The sequence below is a fragment of the Sceloporus undulatus genome, chromosome 2, assembly GCF_019175285.1.
Source record: "Sceloporus undulatus isolate JIND9_A2432 ecotype Alabama chromosome 2, SceUnd_v1.1, whole genome shotgun sequence".
Lineage (NCBI taxonomy): Eukaryota > Metazoa > Chordata > Lepidosauria > Squamata > Phrynosomatidae > Sceloporus > Sceloporus undulatus.
This window is the reverse complement of record NC_056523.1, coordinates 90,358,653-90,376,870: the sequence shown is the minus strand read 5'-3', so window position 1 is coordinate 90,376,870 and position 18,218 is coordinate 90,358,653. Positions and strand designations below refer to the sequence as shown.

Sequence of the window (18,218 nt, the reverse complement as noted above, 5' to 3'; positions counted from 1 at the left end):
CATGTGTTAATTCAGGAATTAATTTTAAATTAACTTGGAGCTTTTCCAAGTTAAAATAGAAACCACTGACAGAATAGAATGTGGGTATTCCCAGCCAACTGATACAGCAATATAAAATGGATCAGGGACACACACTGCAACATTAAAGCAGTTTGACACCACTTTGCCATTACTCTAGTCAACAGAATCCTGGGATTTGTAGTTTGTTGAGGTATTCCACCAAGTCTGTCAGAGCTCTGGTGCCTCACCAAACTACAAATCCCAGGATTCTGTAGACTAAAGTCATGGCAGTTAAAGTGGTGTTAAACTGCTTTAATTCTGTGGTGTTCAATAATGGTCATATTCTAGCTTTTATTCTATAATGGTTTCATATTCTAGCTTTTATTGATTTTATGTTAAATTTAAAAACCACTATGATGCAATAATGAAAAGTGTTCTATCAATAATCCTTAATAAGCATGCACTAGTATGTATATAAAAGTGGAAAAATAGAGGGGAATGGAGATATATAAAACTAGTAGGAGTATTACCTGATTCACTAATTTCCAAGGGCACATGTGACTCCACCACTGACAGTATTTGATTTCTCCAGGTCAGTGAATCAGATCTCCACTTAAAATAACCTGTTCATGGACCCAAACCCAAATTATCAGGTCTAGTCAACTGTCCTGGCCATTTCTAATTGTAATTCCTTAGTGCTTTAATACTTTTCTAACTTTCTCAGTTGGGTTGTCATCATTTCCCTTCCATATCATATTGTATGTGGATTTCTAATCCTTAGATAGTGTGATTATAATATATCTACACAGCCTCAGGAATTTCAATTTAGGATCAGAGATGTGTGTTGGCAGTAGTAGTAGTGCACATCCAAAGAAGACAGCCTTTGCCTATGAGACCCAAGATGGCAGAGAGGTTCAAGAAGTAGCAAGAACAAGAAAGGAATGTGACACCTTCTTTACAGCTGTGAAGCCTAGCATGAGAAACCTAGCATGTTTCAAGGAGTCTGCTACAGGTCAAAGGGTTGCAGACAGAGTTTCAAATGGAAACCCATAGCCAGGGATATCAAGGAGAACAGAAATATTTTGATACTATTGTGAACCTGCTTATCAAGAATTAGTACCATTGGATGTAATGAACTTTGCATATGTAGTCTTACCCTACCACATACTTCTTTCCCAGTATGTTGGAAGGCAGTACCCATCTTTCCTTTTAGAATGGCTGAGTGTGCTGGTTGGGGATGAAAACTGAGACATGTGTGGCCAAGCAATATCAGGTGTGGTCAAGAAGCAAAGCTATTGATGAGGAAGAACACACAGATGGGTTATAGACCGTCGAAAAGCGGCGGTCTGGCTCCGCCGCCGCTTGCAGCATCCGGGAGATGCAGCCTTTAAATGGCATGGCTCCCGGACGCTGCAGAGAAGGAGCGCGGAAATCGCGCTCCTTCTCGGGCCCTGGAAGAGGCGCCGCAAGTGCCAAAGGGCGCACTTGCGGCGTCACTTTTGGTGCGCCACGTGCGGACGCAGAGCGTCCATTACGTCAATATGGCGGCCCCCGTGTGGAAGGGGCACTGCCATATTGTACGTATTCCATACGTACTAGGGTTAGGGGGGTGCTGAAGCATCGCCCCTTCCTAACCCTAATACGTATGGAATACGTATTTTTTGGCGGTGTGTAACCCGCCACTAGCTAGAAGAAGATACAGCATTTTGCTTTCACCTGAGTTTATTGGAAAGGGCAAGATTCTTCCCCTCCTCTTCTCTTCTCCCTGTTGGGCTAACTGAGTGCAAACTACTTTTGTACTTTGAAATCAGTTTGCACCAAGGGAAATAAGATGGGGACAACTGGGGAAAGTGGGAGGAAGAGAAAGAGGTTGGGACATTTTGAAAGCAACTGAAAGACAGGATGACAGAGGATTAGGTAAGACTATCCTTGCAGTTGTAGGGATTTTGTTATCTATTCTTATTTAGGCAGTACTTTGTTGGGAATGACTACCCTACAGAGTAGTGCTGCTTCACAGATGAAAATCAGACTAGAAACAAGCAGAGCTGATGTCACCACAGTTTTATAGGTAGCCTTCTTCCCCTTTCCATCATAACGTGTCATCTTTCACTTACCTAATGCATGTAATATGTGGTGACTCAGTGGTTAAGATTCTGACTCTGATGATTGCAAGACTGGGAGTTTGGCAGTTTGAGGCCCAAACACAGAGTGACAGAGAGTGTTCCTGTCACTAGTCCCAGCTTTTCCAACCCAGCAGATTGAAAGCATGTAAAAGTGCAAGTAGATAAATAGGTACCACTTCAGTTTGAAGGTAACAGTGTTTCATGTAGCCATGCTGGCCACATGACCATGGAGTTGTCTTCAGACAATGTTGGCTCCCTCGGTTTAGTAATGGAGATGAGCACCGCTCCCTAAAGTCAGAAACAACTAGACAAACTTGTCAAGGGAAAACCTTTACCTTTAATGCATGTATATGGTAGTTTGTGAACAATGCAGTACCTCCACATATCACAAATCCAAACCAATTTTTCTTTACTTTTGAACTGTATTTTAGCTATTGAGCATTATGGGAAAGCAGCCTCAACTGAACACTGCTGTGCTGTGTCTCTGATGATAGTGTTTCAGAAATTAAAGATGGTTAGATTTCAGATTATTCTGCTTTGGTCAGACCTCACCTGGAATACTGTGTCCAGTTCTGAGCACCACAATTTAAGAAGGATATTGACAAGCTGGAGCATGTCCAGAAGACAGTGACCAAAATGGTGAAAAGTCTGGAAACCATGCTCTATGATGGGTGACTTAGCATGGAGAAGAGAAGGTTGAGAGATGACAAGACAACCATATTTAAATATTTGAACGGTTGTCATAGTGAAGATGGAACAAACTTGTTTCTGCTGCTCCAGAGACTGACAGGTGAAACAGATGGCTCCTTTGTGGCGGCTTCCCAGTGATTTGGGGGCGTGTTGTTTAGACGATGTATGCCCCCCCGCCGTGAAGCTGCCCACCCATCCACACAGGGGGCAGCTTTTTGGCACTCCGCCGGTGTAGTACTTAGATGTCGCTTGCCGCAGGAGCATCGAAAAGCCACCACAGTGGCAGAAAAGCCAGTGTAGTGCCAGCTCAAAAAGGAGCAGCTTTCTACCACTGCTTTTTGTGCTGGCAGATTCAAACAGGAAAAGAGATTCCACCTAAACATTAGGAAAATTTTTTTGCTAAGAGCTGTTCGAGAATGGAACACCGTATCTCTGAAAGTGGCGGAATCTCCTTCTTTGGTGGTCTTTACATAGAGGCTGAATGGCCATTTGTTGGGAGTGTTTTGATTATATCTTCTAGCATGGCAAGGGGCTGGACTGGATGGCCTTTCCCAGCTCCATGATTCTATAAGAATATGCTTGCTGGATCTCTATCCTGTTTGCTACTTATGTGACTTTAGAACATCCTTCTCTTACCAGTGGCCCTCCAACCATGTTGTATTGCAATTTGCATCTCCAGCAAGACATGCTGCACTCTATAGCAACAATGGATGTTGTAGTCCAATGCATCAAAAAGACACTTGTTTGGGGAAAGCTGCTTTAAATTGTCAGATGGATTATATTGTTTCTGCATTAGTGTTGATACACTCTCTGGCATCTTTCTCTTTCAGATGTCAGCCTGGCATGATGTGCTCTCCCTCTTTCAGATGGTTTCCCGTAGGAAAGTAGTAACAAGCACTGGCTGCAGAGAATCGAACTTGCGCCGCTGCCTTTCCACCACGGATTTAGTGGCTTTGGGTGTGGGCAGTACACTGGGGGCTGGGGTTTATGTCCTAGCAGGAGAAGTAGCCAAGACCACCTCTGGCCCTAGTATCATCATTTCCTTTTTTATTGCTGCCCTAGTATCCATCTTGGCAGGATTGTGTTATGCTGAATTTGGAGTGCGAGTGCCTCTGACTGGATCAGCTTATCTCTACAGTTACATAACAGTTGGAGAGCTGTGGGCATTCATCACTGGGTGGAACCTGCTGCTTTCTTACATCATTGGTACAAATATACCTTGACCATTTTGAATTTTGATGTCATCATGTGGTTTTGCTGATACCAGAGGTTTGGGCCAAACAAAGAGCAACCAAGCAGGCAGGCAGAACTGGGGGAAATGTTCTACCTCTGCTTTATTTTGCTGGGTTTTTTAAATTATTTTTTTTAATTTGGTAGATTCACACAAGCTAAAAATATAGCAAGTATGTCACCGAGTAATCCATGAAGATATGTCATAAGATGATGAAAATGTAATTTGTGCATTAGTAGAAAAGCCTGACACTTCTTGGCCTATGTGTTCTCTTATGGCCCTTTTTGTGGGGCTTCTTTGAAACTTCAGAGGTTTCTGAATTGATAACTTTTGAAGTATTTCCTGGGCCAATTCCATCGCCATGGAAACATGGCTCCCTCTTAGCATCCCTGAATCATTCCTGGGAAGCAGAATTTCTCTGAACGCAAAGTTTGCATTCATAGGAAATCTGCTCCCTGTGAAATGATTCAGGGATGCTTGAGGGAGCCATGTTTCCATGGCGATTCAAGAAATGTGTCTGGCTTTCAGACACAGGCACTTCCTTCCCCTTTTAGAGACGTTTGGAGCATGTTTTAGCAGCCATGCAGCCAGGTATGAAAATCTTCTCTGTGTATAATCCAACTATCTGGGTCATATGGCAACTCTACTTTAAGAGCACACATAGGCTATAGTGTAATGGTGTTTTCTATTAATATACAGACCAGCTTTTGAGCATCTTTAGACATGTCGCTCGCTCCTTGCATGGATTCCACTGGAGGATCCCCAGGTTTTGCTAATTCTTTTAGTGGCAGAGCATATGCTTTGCATTTAGAAAATTCCAGGTTCCAGGAACATTTTGGGGAGGGGGGCTTGTGGTCCAAATTCCAATTTGGGAAGACCCTCAGGGACACATTTAAAAGTGAGGAGGGCTGAAGGCAAGGGACATCCTGGGTTTGATGGACCAATGGTCTGACTTTACCTGGTCCAGAATCCATGAAGGACACCTTGGAAATATTGCTGTTCCACAAAAGTTCACATTAGAAGGCCTTTAAACCTTGTAAAAAGCTAAATACATGTTCATGACATAGCTCTAGAATATTCCCAGAATTTGGAAAAGACACATTTTTGGACTTCAACTGCCAGCTGGATCTCCCAGGCAGCATGGCAACTTTTCCAAGTTCTGAATATCCCTCATTCTTAAAATCGGATGGATTTTACCTGTCATTTTACAAGGTCATTTTGTTTACTAACTGATTGTCTGCAGGTACTTCCAGTGTAGCCAGAGCCTGGAGTGCTACTTTTGATCAGCTCTTAGGGAAACAAATGGAAACCTTTTTCAGCAAGCATATGGCCATGAGTTCTCCAGGACTGGCTGAACACCCTGATATCTTTGCTGTTTGTCTCATTATCATCCTAGCAGGTATGTTTGTAGGACATTCATCTTTGTCTTTATGGAGAGACCTAGATATGATTCTCCCTACAATTTTTGGGTTTTCTTTAAAATTATTACCCTATTTTTGTTGCACTCCTAAATTGATTGGCACACAGCTTTTGGTCATCAAAATGTCCAAGCTTTTCATATTGAAAGTAAAATGGTTTTCATGTTTTAGGAGCCAGAGCTGGCAACAAAACAGTTTATTTGTTTATTTTATGCGATCCATATCCTCCCTTCTTTTCCATGCTGAGATTCAATGTGGCTCACAAGATTAACTTCAAAAGGCAAGATAAAACTACCAAAAACAAAACAACAAACAGTTAAACAAGTTATAATGTTAAAATACAATTGAATTAAAGGTAATTTAAAACCACATCAATAAAGAAAGTACAGTCCCCACCTTCTGAAACTCCTTTCTCAGCAGCTTCACCTGCTGAGAAAACAGCCCTACCTTCTTTGGCAACTTCCTTATAAGAGGGAAATGTTATTCTTCTTCTAGCTCCTCTGTGGAGAACAAGATATTTAAACATGGTCACCCCTCACAGACAAGCGAACCATTCCTGACAAATTCCAGAAGAAAGAGGGCTTTTCCTCCCTAACGCTTCTTGGAATTAGTGGTATGAGCCATAAAACTCTATTTGCAGTATCAAATAAGGGAGGATTGCCTGTGTTTAACTTTACAATGAAATTCCCTCTCCTCCTTACAGATGAGAGGAATAATTCAAATTGCCTTGACTGGGACTCATACAATTAAATTAATGACTGAAGCAATGCTACTTTTATTACCTAAATAAACCAACCATCTTGAACATCAATTTTCTCACTGAAGGGCCTGCCCCTGGTGAACCAGTGGATCTCAAGAGGCTGCTGAGTTACAGAGCAAGATGGACTAACAGCCACACTCATCCAACAGAGCTGAGCATGGACAAAACAACAACAAAAACAACCCTAATATTTAATGAATAGCAATGAGCTTTTGTCACATCCCTACTTCCTTATACATGTTTTAGATCAGATGTAGGAATCAAAGAATCTTAGGAGTTTGTCACATGGGGGGATGGGAATTTAAACAATGATTAACCCGTGAAAATTGAGCAATTGACATTAAAACATGCTTAAAATGACATTAACACAAATGCCATTATCCCATGAAGAACCAGGGAATAACCAGGCAAGAAACAGCAAAAAGTCATTCACAGGAAAATCCTGTGACTAAGTTACTGTTGTTTCTTGCTTGGTTAGTCACGGGATAATGGCATTTTAATCATGTTTTTTCTCAACATCGTGTGAAAACCATTTGCGCAATTGTGCACAAGTGGGGGTTAATGGGTTATTCACGGGACAATAGTGCTTTGCACATGAAATCATGTAAAAACCATTAGCGCAATTGCGGGTTAATCATGGGTTAATCACAGTTTATACTTCCAGTTCCCCCATGTGATAAACTCCTTAGAGCTGGCAGATGCCACAATAGTAATCTAGTCCATCCCCCTTAGGTTTTTGATATTCCTTCCTCCTATGTTCACTCCTCCTCCTCCTGAGTCTAATTCTGCTTTTCTTATGAAGTTTTCAGCATATACATTGAACAATCAGGGTGATAGGATGCAGCGTTGCCTGAGCCCTTTAACTATTGGGAACCACTCTGTTTCTCCAAATTCAGTTCTGACAGTGACCTCCTGTCCTTGATACAGATTTCTCATCAGGATTATCAAATGTAGGGGCATCCCCATGTCCTTGAGTGTATTCCATAGCATTTCATGATCTATATAGTCAAATGCTGCTATAGTCTATAAAATATATGGTCACTCCCCCCCCTCCAGAATTCTTTGGTGTACTCCATTAACCATTTTACATTTACAATGTGGTCTCTGGTGCCTCTTCCTTTCCTGAATCTTGTCTGCACCTCTGGAATTTTGCTCTCTATTTATAGTGCTACAGTGCAGCAGAAAAATCATACTTTTGCACTATAAGAATTAAAAAAAACAGGGGAGGAAAAGTGCCCTTCAGACCACCTCAGCAAACCACATCCCTGTTTGTTTGTTTTTAAACTTTGGAAGTCATCACTACAAACAACCTTGTAAGAATGGAATAAGTGGACATGGGAGTAACAATAACCAGCAAAACAAAAGGTGTTGTATGGTGATAACATATGCTTCTTAAGATGATACTGAAAGAGTCTTGTGTTTCATTTCCATGCAGTATAAGCAATTACACATGCTCTGCTTTGCAAAGGGCAGTTTCTCAAGCATCTGTCCCCAGCAACTGTTCTTATCTTACAGTTTCAAACTGAGTCAACTGCAGTCCATGCAGCTTCAGAGTTTCACTCAGTTGTGGCACTTTCTCTTAGAGGAGGTCAAGTTGGTGCCACCATTTTTGAGCTTCTGTTGGGTAGTCAAAATAATATTGAAAAGACTTTGGTATAAAACTACAGTAGTTTTAGACTTAGCCTTTAAAACAGTTTTTAATCTTTTTTAAGGGAGTGTCCTAAATCTATTTTATCATATGTCACTTTGAGAGCCACAGTGGGCAGAAAAATGATAGATATTTTCATGAATGAATTGATACTTTCAGCCATGAAGTCTTACTTCTCATGTTCCTGTCTCCATAGGCCTCCTCTCCATTGGGGTAAAAGAATCCACCACAGTCAATAAAATATTCACAGCTATTAATATACTTGTTCTCCTATTCATAATAATCAGTGGATTCATCAAAGGAGACCTGAAAAACTGGAGAATGAATGAGACTGATTTAAGAAATACTACCAACAGAACTAGGTAAGAGAACAGCTACAGTAGTATCCAGGCTAGTCAACAAATTATCTGCAACAAATTTGCAGTGTACAAATAATTGATTTTCCATCCATAATCTTTGTATAGTTATCTTTCTACAGATTTAATCAGCTATAAGAAAAGTGAATGCCATTCCCAAGCTACTAAAGCCATGCCTTTCTTGTTAACTTTCAACAAAGTGCAGCCCAAATGGCCTATAATTAATTTTTATTTATGATATTTTGTTATGATTTTGCAAGGAATGGTCATGCTGGTGAAATCCACCACAGAATCTCCCCTTTTCCAAAGGGACAGCATCTTCATGATGCCAGACTGCCCTACCTCAGTGAAATCTGTTGCCAAACAGGAAGGTTCCACTGACCTTGAAATTTACAGATACTGTATATTGATGTATGTGGCTATGTAAAATATAGGATTCATTTTCTAAGTGATGGATAATGATGAAAGAGAGACCCTAGGGCAGGGAATAACAACAACAAAAACAACATTTTAAAATTTATTACCCACCTCTTCCCAAGCTCGAAGTTGGGTAAAACATAGATTGAAATACAATATATACTGTATATATTCGACTATAAGTTGACCTCATGTATAAGTCGAGGGCAAGTTTTGGGCCAGAATTATGGATTTTGACATGACCCTTAGGTAGGCTGAAGGTAAAACTTGGAGGCTCCTTCTGTGTGTGTATGCAAGCGGCAAGAGGGAAGCAGCAATCAATATGAAGCTTCAGAGTTGCAGCATTCATTCCATATAATGGCTTAAATCAAGGGCGGGATACAAACTGCCATATAGTACGTATTGTATACGTACTAGGGTTAGGAAGGGGCCGTGCTTCCGCACCCCCCTAACCCTAGTACGTATACAATACGTACAAGATGGCGGCGCCCCTTCCACATGGGCGCCGCCATCTTTACGTACTGGACGCATAGCGTCCAGACATGTCGCGGCGCCTATGACGTCACGAATGCACCAGCGGCACCTCGACGTCATCAGTGCGCCGCGGAAAGAAGTCCGAAATGGAGCTTCTTTTTTGCTCCGCACGGGAGCCGCGCGGTTTGGCTGCTGCGGCCCACGTGAGCATGGCGCCGGCGGGGGACCGCCGCAAAGCGGCGGTTTGTATCCCGCCAAGGTTTGCTTTTGGAAATTTATATATATATTAAAATATTTTCAAACAATGAGTGCTTGAATCCATGGATAAACAATCTGTGGATACAGAGAGCTGATTGTAATAAATGAAGGGCAAAGAAGCAAATTTTTGCTTAAATAAATGCCTATATAGGCATGTCTATTATCTCCCATCCAAAATCCACTAATGTGAAAAATAAATTCAGAAAGCGCTTCCTTCCTTCCTTCCTTCCTCCCCCCCCCCCCCCCCCCCCCGGTCCCTCCCTTGATTCCTGTTCGTTCAGGCTGGTGTCCACTACTAATTTCTCTTATCCATCCCATATGGTAGTTAACTTAGAACAGCATGCAGTCAGATCCTTCTCATACTGACTTACTTTATGTCACTTTCCTTCAAAGCAATCAATCTGTGGCTGTCAATGGCACTTTGGAGTTTGGGGCTGGAGGGTTCATGCCCTTTGGCTTCAGTGGAACCCTGGCTGGAGCTGCTACGTGCTTCTATGGTTTTGTTGGGTTTGACTGCATTGCCACTACAGGTAAGAAAGAGAAGGGACAAGGATACATTTTTGATTACCACCTCTGACAGCTCATAAAGAAAAAGGAATGCTGATGTTGCCTTGTAGAGAGAGCTAGTTGTTTTTAAAAGTGTCCTGTGCTCACTTCTCTTCCTGAGAGAAAGAGCAGAAAAATAATAATTAATAATAATAATAATAATAATTTGTTTTATTTATATACCGCTATTCCAAAGATCATAGCAGTGAACAGCAAGTAAGCTAATTAGCAAGTAAGCTACTTTGCCCCCAACAGTCTGGGTACTCATTTTAGCGACCTCGGAAGGATGCAAGCCTGAGTCGAGCTTGGGCCCATTTTGCTGGTCTTGAACTTGCAACCTTGTGGTTTTGAGTGAATGGTTGCAGTACAGGCATTTAACCACTACGCCACCAGGGCTCCATACTTATGTGTTTGTTGCTGTAAAGGAAATCCTGAGGCATTCTTTTGGATGGACCCAAAGTACCACATTGTTGCTCCATTGCTAGTGTGATAGGAGGACAAATATGCTCTGATCCAAAAAACAAAATGCATATTTCAGAATAATAATGTGGGTATTCATGTCTTCTTTGTACCAGGAGAAGAAGTGAAGAATCCCCAAAAATCTATCCCAGTTGGAATTGTCCTCTCTCTGCTCATCTGCTTCCTGGCCTACTTTGGTGTTTCAGCTGCCTTGACCTTGATGATGCCCTATCACCTTTTGGACATGATGAGTCCTTTGCCAACAGCTTTTGAATACATTGGATGGAGCATGGCCAAGTATGCTGTAGCTGTGGGGTCACTCTGTGCTCTGACCACCAGGTAAGTAGTCTTGCAGGAAGAGGTATATGTGTCCATCTAGGTGTCCATCTAGTGTCCTTTCACTCCCCCCAGTAGTAATCATCTAGATGCCTCTAGGATGTGTCCATAAGCAGAGTGTGAAGGCAACATACCACCCATCCTTACTGCTTCCTACCCAGAAAATGCTGTGCAGTCCATTTGGTCCATGCGTGTAGTGGCCCTTGTGTTTAATTCTCCTCTAAGGTTGTCATCTCACCTTAGTGTTCAAGGTCTAAAGAAGTTTGTCATTTTCAAAGTAGCAACTTATTCAAAGCAGCCATCCTCAACCTTCTTCTGTGCAGTTGTGTTGGGCTACAACCTCTATAATTCCCATCAACATGGCCGTTTGTTGATAGTTATGATGAGAGCTGCAGTCCATCCCATCTTAAGGGGCAGACTGGAAAAAAGCTGAATTAAACAGTTATTTCTGTTTTAAAACTAGGAAAATGTTGAGAGATTTTTCTCTATGCTTATTGATCTTTCTCTTTCTTCCTCTGTAGCTTATTGGGCTCTATGTTCCCAATGCCACGGATTTTATTTGCCATGGCCAGAGATGGACTCCTCTTCCAACCTTTGGCCAAAGTGAGCAGTCGACAAAGCCCTATGGTTGCAACTCTTGTGTCTGGAGCAGTAGCAGGTAAGTTTGTAAAAAGACCTAATGTTGAACACACATTAGGCCAGTAGACAATGGACTAAGAACCTTATCACACGAGGCACTCGCCACTGCCAAAACATTTTCCAAACGTTGCAAAAGCACCGGAGGTGGGATCGTCTGTCAGACTTCTCCTACGTAATTGAGGCTTCCCGCTTTCCTTCTGTCGCTGAAGCGTTAATGGGGAAGCCTCAGAGAAGCCATTTTTTATAACGGAAGATCCAGTTATTTTTAAAAATGGCTTCTCGGAGGCTTTCTCATGAACATTTCAGTGCCAGGAGAGAAGTGGGAAGCCTCAATTACACAGGAGAAACATGACAGATGATCCCACCTCCATTGCTTCTGCAACGTTTGGGCAATGTTTTGACAGTGGTAAGTGCTCGTGTGATAAGGTCCTAAGACTTGGATGATGAACCTAGTTCCATTTTTAATGGAACATAAGAAAGACACAAACTTATTTCTTGAGAACCCTGTTTCTCACAGTGGCCGAGTAGATGCTTCTGAAAACCTGCTAAGACTTAAGTCTGCTCTTATGCCACAGCAACTGATATCCAGACACATGTAGCCATTGATATGTAGTACAGTAATGCCTCCAGGCAAGATGTAAAGCGTTTGATGCCAGTGACTGGAAAGGTTTTCTTAATTTTTTTTTTTAAATTAGCATTACCAGTTGAGCTAGCATTCAAAATCCAAAATGTTTCAAGCACCGATACTCCAGAAGTGGTTCAATGTATAAAAATCACTAAAAATATTGTATAAATTTACTTTCAGGTTATTTGTATTAGGTGTATATGAAACATAAATGAATTTCACGTATTAACTTGGGTCCCATCTCCAAGATTATGTATATGCAAATATTCCAAACCAAAAAAATTCAAAATCTGAAACACCTCTGGTCCCAAGCATTTCAGAAAAGAAATATTCAGCCTGTATATAGTGCTTTTTGCTTATAATACTTTTTAAAAAACAACAACAAACAACATCCTGAAATACAGAGGTGCTTATCACACTAGTCTGTTGTCTTTGGACCATTCAAATGAAAATTACTTCTCCCATACTTGGAAGGATAGCAGAATGGCAGTGCATATCCCTGCACTGTGTTTGCTTTCTGATACTTGAAATGCAACAATACCATTTACAAACATCTTGTTTGCTCCAACTCCTGCTCCATGATTAGTGTTTTTTAAAAACAACAACATAATTGCACAATGGTGCAATTATAATTCCTTATCCAGATCAGAAGGATGATGTGCACACCATGCTATTTCTACCATTTTTTCTGTGCTTTCTCCCGCAAACCAACATGCGTACATTTCTACTTTTGAATATTACCCTTTCAACTTTTATATATTTACTCTTTATTTACCTTTTGCTGAACTTAATGGTTTGCACATTAACCCTTATATTATTGAACTGTCTTATTTTAAATACATATATAATTTAAAATAATGTAGAGAAGGTTAAGAGGTGATATGATAGCCCTGTTTAAATATTTGAAGGGATGTCATATTGAGGAGGAAGCAAGCTTGTTTTCTGCTGCTCTAGAGAACAGGACCTGGAACAGTGGGTGCAAAAGAGATTCCACCTCAACATTAGGAGGAACTTCCTGACAGTAAGGGCTATTTGACAGTGGAACACACATCCTCACAGTGTAGTGGAGTCTCCCTCCTTGGGGGTCTTTAAACAGAGGATGGATGGCCATCTGTCAGGGGTGCTTTGATTGAGAATTCCTGCATGGCCTGGGGTTGGACTGGATGGCCCTTGTGATCTCTTCCAGCTCTACGATTCTATGATTCTAGAAATCCTGTTAGCGAATGGAGAACAAATGCACAATGGTTCCCTTGGGAACTCCTGAGAATCCTAGTATCATCCCATCCCAACCAATAGAAGTAGTCTGGCATCTCCCTGCTGGAAACCCCCAGGGCATCTCCAAGGGACTAACACTGAAACCACACCCTCACCACACTCACTATGCTTCCAATATCACAACGAAGCAGAATGAGACATTCTCACTCAAAGTGGTTACTAAACCATAGGAGGATGGGGCAGAGAGTGGCAATCATTTCCAGAGTGTCTCCAGTAGCAAAAGAATAAATTTCCTAATGAGCCAACAGTGGTATAGCACTGGGAGAGCCATACTGTAGTGCAATAAACTCCAGGCATAGTGTAATAGCAGAATAATAGTGTTGTGTGATAAGTTTTTGAATTTCAATATACTGTAGTAGATAAGATAAAATTAGAAAGTAGGAGATAATAGAAAAATATTTGTTTACTTGCATTTGCAATAGGCCTCCTTTCTGTCTCTACAGCTGTGATGGCTTTTCTTTTTGACTTGAAGGCCTTGATTGACATGATGTCCATTGGAACCCTGTTGGCCTACACTCTAGTAGCCATCTGTATTCTTCTCCTCAGGTAATGAAACTGTTCATGTTGTATTTCTCACCGATGGGGTGGGGCAGGGGGAGTGCCTATATCCATAAAGAAAATATATTGCCTTGACATAATATTGTTGGAAAAATTTTGCGTTCTCTTTCCCCCTCTTTAGATAAATAGGGATTTCCTGCATGCAAAGTCTCTTTTCTCTTTCAAACTAACCATGTGATTTAGATTTGGGATTAACAGATCTCCCTCTCTCAAGATCTTCAACTGAACTGTTAGTCTTCCATCTTTCTCCTCTTTCAACTTTCTTCTGAGAGAGGGTGAAACCAGAACTATTCACTAGCTAGATTAGTATATAGCTTCTATGTAAATATAGATTAAAACCATTACAGGGCTCCCCCGGGTTACGAATTTAATTCGTTCCGCGGCGCCATTCGTAACCCGAAAAGCATTCGCAAGCCGAAGCCCCATAGGCGCTAATAGCGAAAGCCGCGATTTGGTGCAAAAAAGCGCCGAAAAGCACCAAAATTTTTTTCGTAACCCGAAATAACCTTCGTAACCCGGAACAGTTTTTTTTAATGGATTTTTTTCGTAACCCGGAAATTTCGTAACGCGGCGCATTCGTATCCCGGGGTACCAGTGTAGTAAATTTTTGTTTGAACTGCAAGCTACTATTTGTGTTGTTTTTGGAGTTAATCTCAGTTCTTAGAGAAACATTGTTAGGCAAGTAGACATTTATGCTACTCTGCTAATTTAAAGCTAGACCCTAACAGACATGGCTTTGACATTTTTTGATATTTAAATATTTTTGGTTTTTTATCCAAGGCTGAAGCCTTAGGAAACTTAAATTACCCTGCAAATATTTCCTCCACATAACATATCAGTCTCCTCTATTGCACTTGCATCATTTATAAATATGCTGTAGAACTAAGGAAACAGCAAAGGTATATGGAATTGCTGATATTTTTGCAGCAGCATATGCACTGTGGATCTCGGATCGAGAAGATCTAAGAATTAAGCCCACTTAGAATTTAAATTAATGCTATTAATGACAACAAGGGCTAAATTACTTAATCAGTTAAACTTATTTATTTAAAAACTTTTAAATTATATCCCTAAACTCAGAAATAAATACTGTATCATATCCTTGATAAGTACGTATACAATTACAGCTTTAATCTATTTAATCATCTCTGCTTTCTCTCATCATTCTTTTTGCCATCTAGTTATCAGCTTCACTCAGAAGCCTAACTTGGAAAAGTTACTCTTTTGGACTACAATTATGGCCATAAGAGTAACTTTTCCAAGTTAGGCTTCTCTTGAGTGATGGACATCCAGGGCTGCTTGTGTAATCTGCTAGGAATGCAACTCCCAACAAGCAACTTTGATGGAAATAAAACAGTACCAGCTTATGGTTTTTACAGTAAATGAATATGCTTTTCAGATACCAACCTGATCCCAGTTCTCCAGACCTGTCAGAAATGAAGAATTCTGGCAAAATTCTCTGGGCAGAACTCCTTCTTCATCCTCCTATGATCCCATCCCAGTATTCCTCAAACCTAGTATCCTATACTTTATTTATAACCAGTGAGTATTAGATCAGCAACCTCATTTTAGTCTGTCTCTTATGCTGGCCTTCACCAGCCCAGTGTTTTTAACCAACTGTTTTTTGTGGTGGGAGTTGTCAGTCAAAACCTCTGGAGCAGGGGTAGGCAACCTTTTTGAGCCGGGGGCCAGGTTGCTGTCCGTCAGACAACTGGGGGGGCTGAAGCCGGGGGAGTGGAGCTTCCACCCTACAGGGGCGGGGCCGCATGCCGGGGCGGAGTTTCCACCCTCTGGGGGTGGGGGCAGCACTGGAGGCCTCCCCCTCTTTGCCGGCCCCTGCCAGGGCCCCAGGCCCCATCAGAGGCTGGCAAAAGAGCTGTCGGGGGCCGCCAGCGCTGGAGGCCTCTCCCTCTTTGCGAGCCCCTGCCAGGGCCCCCGGCCCCATCAGAGGCTGGCAAAAGAGCTGGTGGGGGCCGCCAGCGCTGGAGGCCTCCTCTGGCAAAAAAGCCGGCGGCGGCTGCCAGCACTGGAGGCCTCCTCCTCTTTGCTGGCCCCTAACGGGGCCCCAGGCCCTGTCAGAGGCTGGCAAAAAAGTCCTAGAGGCCTGCTGCTGCTGCTGGAGCCCTGTTGGAGGGCCCCAACAACGGCAACAGACCTCCTAGAGGTCTGCCACTGCCGCCAGAGCCCTGTTGGAGGGCCCCAGCGACGGCAACAGGCCTCCCAGAGGCCTGCTGCCGCCATCAGAGCCCTGTAGCAGGGCCCCGGCCACCGCAATGGGCCTCCTAGAGGCCGCCACCATTTTGTTTCTCAATATGGCGGCGAAGTCTCGAAAAGCCACAATCGGTGGTGGCGGCAGGAGTGTGCAGGGACCGGCTGAAAGACCTCAGCGGGCCGCATCCGGCCTGCGGGCCAGAGGTTGCCGACCCCTGCTCTGGAGGCTTTCATATCATGTAAGACTGGGCTATTCAGTTATTGTTGGTAAATGGGAAACAAACAGGGAAACTATTAGTGTAAAACTATTGCTGAATGAACAGGACTCACCTGAAGCAAACAGAAATAACCACTTCACAAAATTTTCTGCAATGTCTGTACAGCCTCCAACTGACCCAGGTTGGCAGGAACAAGTCCGGTTTGCCGTCTCTCATCCCAGTTTTTCATCTGCTTTCAAAATGTCCCAGTTACTCTCTTCTTTTCTGACTTTCTCCTTTTGTCCTCAGTTTACTTCAGTTTACTGAATTCAAAGTAATTGATACTCAGTTAACTTAGTGGGAAGAAGGAGAGGAGATGAAGGAATCCTGCCCCTTCCAGTAGACTCAACAAACTGCTACAACTTCTCCTAGTTTATGTGTTGTTCCTCATTAATCACTTTTGCCATCTTAACTACACTTTGATATTACTTACCAACCAGTGTTCTGGTGTAAATCTGTGAAATGTTGGAGAGTATGGTCTTGTCTTTTCTGATAAGTGCTTTTTGTAAGGGATGGTCTTGCCTGAGGTGTATATATTCTGGCTCCACCATACTTTCATAGGCTTTTTTCTGTCCAGCTGTTCTAGTCTGCATCGTGAGTGTGCTGGCCACAACAGGACTGTCATGTTTGCTGTCTGGAAGTGCCTGGTGCATTGCCTGTCTTTTCCTTCTCTTCCTGGCTATTCTACTGGCCTCCTTAATCATCTGGAGGCAGCCTCAGAGCCCAAAGGAAGCAGATTTCATGGTAAGCTAAAAAGACCTCCCTACTGGTACTGTTCTGTAAATTCATGTCCAGATGAGGTGCAATGAATTTAACAATAGCTGAGGGCTGAATCCAGAAACACCTATAAACAGGAATAGGCAAGGGACAGTCTTTGTGAAGCAGTTATATTTCCTACCAACTTTGCTTCTAGTTAAAGGACATACCTACAGTCTGTGATCTAATGGTTCATTACCTTTTCTTTGTTCTTCTCCACATGCTTCTTCATGTAGCCTTCTTGCGTTGTGTGTGTGTGTGTGTGTTGTGTTGTGTTGTGTTTCAAAAGCTGGTGGCATTTTACCTACTTAAACAAGTGTTTAGTGATTCAAGATGGTACTTGGGAAAATGATAATTTGGACTACAGTGCCCAAAATTCCCAGGTAGTAGGGCCACTAGGTCTTCTGGTCAGAGGATTCTGGGACTTGCAGTCCAAAACAGAACATTTTAGACACACACACCCTCCCCCAGATATCTGTATTTACAGAACTACTCAAAGAAGGGAAGTAGTGTTCTGAATGCTGGGAGGACCACCCAGTCAGCACTGGACATTGGAAAAAATTCCAATCCTGAAATTGGAAAGAATAGACTACCACACGCGATTTCGGGCAATGAGAAGTCAGTCCGAACGCAATCATGGGGTTTCACATTATTGCATGAGAGGTGATCACATGCAATTTCGGGCAATGGCAAGCTGTTTTCAGGCAATGAGAAGTCAGTTCAAATGCAATTCGAATTCATGTAAATTCGCTGAATGAGTTCTGACCCCACTTTTTTTTTCATTCGAAATTAAGAGAAATTCCTCCTATGTGATAAACTCCTCAGTTCCATGTAGAGCTTGCTGCGTGAGCTACCAGAGCTATGGCACAAAGCATCTTTCAAGGCAGTGAAGTCTTTGCAGATCTTGGACTAGTATTGCCCACCCAGGCCAGCTTGGACCCTCAAGCTGAAGTAGTTACTGTGTTTTTTGGCTCAGGCTTATAGCTCTCTCTGGTACAACTCCTTGGCAACTACATCTGGCTAAGGCCCAGGTCTCAATCAAGATATGCCAAGCCTTAAAAAGTACACAAAGTTTGAGAGGTGCTGTAGCATTATCAACAAAATTATAAGGAAAGGAGAAATTGTGGTGTTGTAGTGAGGCTTCCCATGATCTATTATTATTATTATTATTATTATTATTA

At 42.3% G+C, this 18,218-nt stretch overlaps 1 protein-coding gene across 1 annotated transcript in view; it reads left to right on the top strand.

Moving 5' to 3' along the window:
* The first annotated feature begins 3,657 nt into the window (after window positions 1–3,657).
* LOC121922194 (cationic amino acid transporter 2-like) overlaps window positions 3,658–18,218 on the top strand; it is a 19,479-nt gene continuing 4,918 nt past the window's right edge. Inside the window, exons 1-9 of the mRNA XM_042451299.1 lie at window positions 3,658–4,019; window positions 5,288–5,443; window positions 8,067–8,232; window positions 9,769–9,905; window positions 10,497–10,719; window positions 11,238–11,374; window positions 13,699–13,801; window positions 15,213–15,355; window positions 16,859–17,025. Coding sequence (XP_042307233.1) covers window positions 3,680–4,019; window positions 5,288–5,443; window positions 8,067–8,232; window positions 9,769–9,905; window positions 10,497–10,719; window positions 11,238–11,374; window positions 13,699–13,801; window positions 15,213–15,355; window positions 16,859–17,025 — 1,572 coding nt within the window. The 5' untranslated portion in view covers window positions 3,658–3,679. The remainder of the gene's footprint in view (window positions 4,020–5,287; window positions 5,444–8,066; window positions 8,233–9,768; window positions 9,906–10,496; window positions 10,720–11,237; window positions 11,375–13,698; window positions 13,802–15,212; window positions 15,356–16,858; window positions 17,026–18,218) is intronic.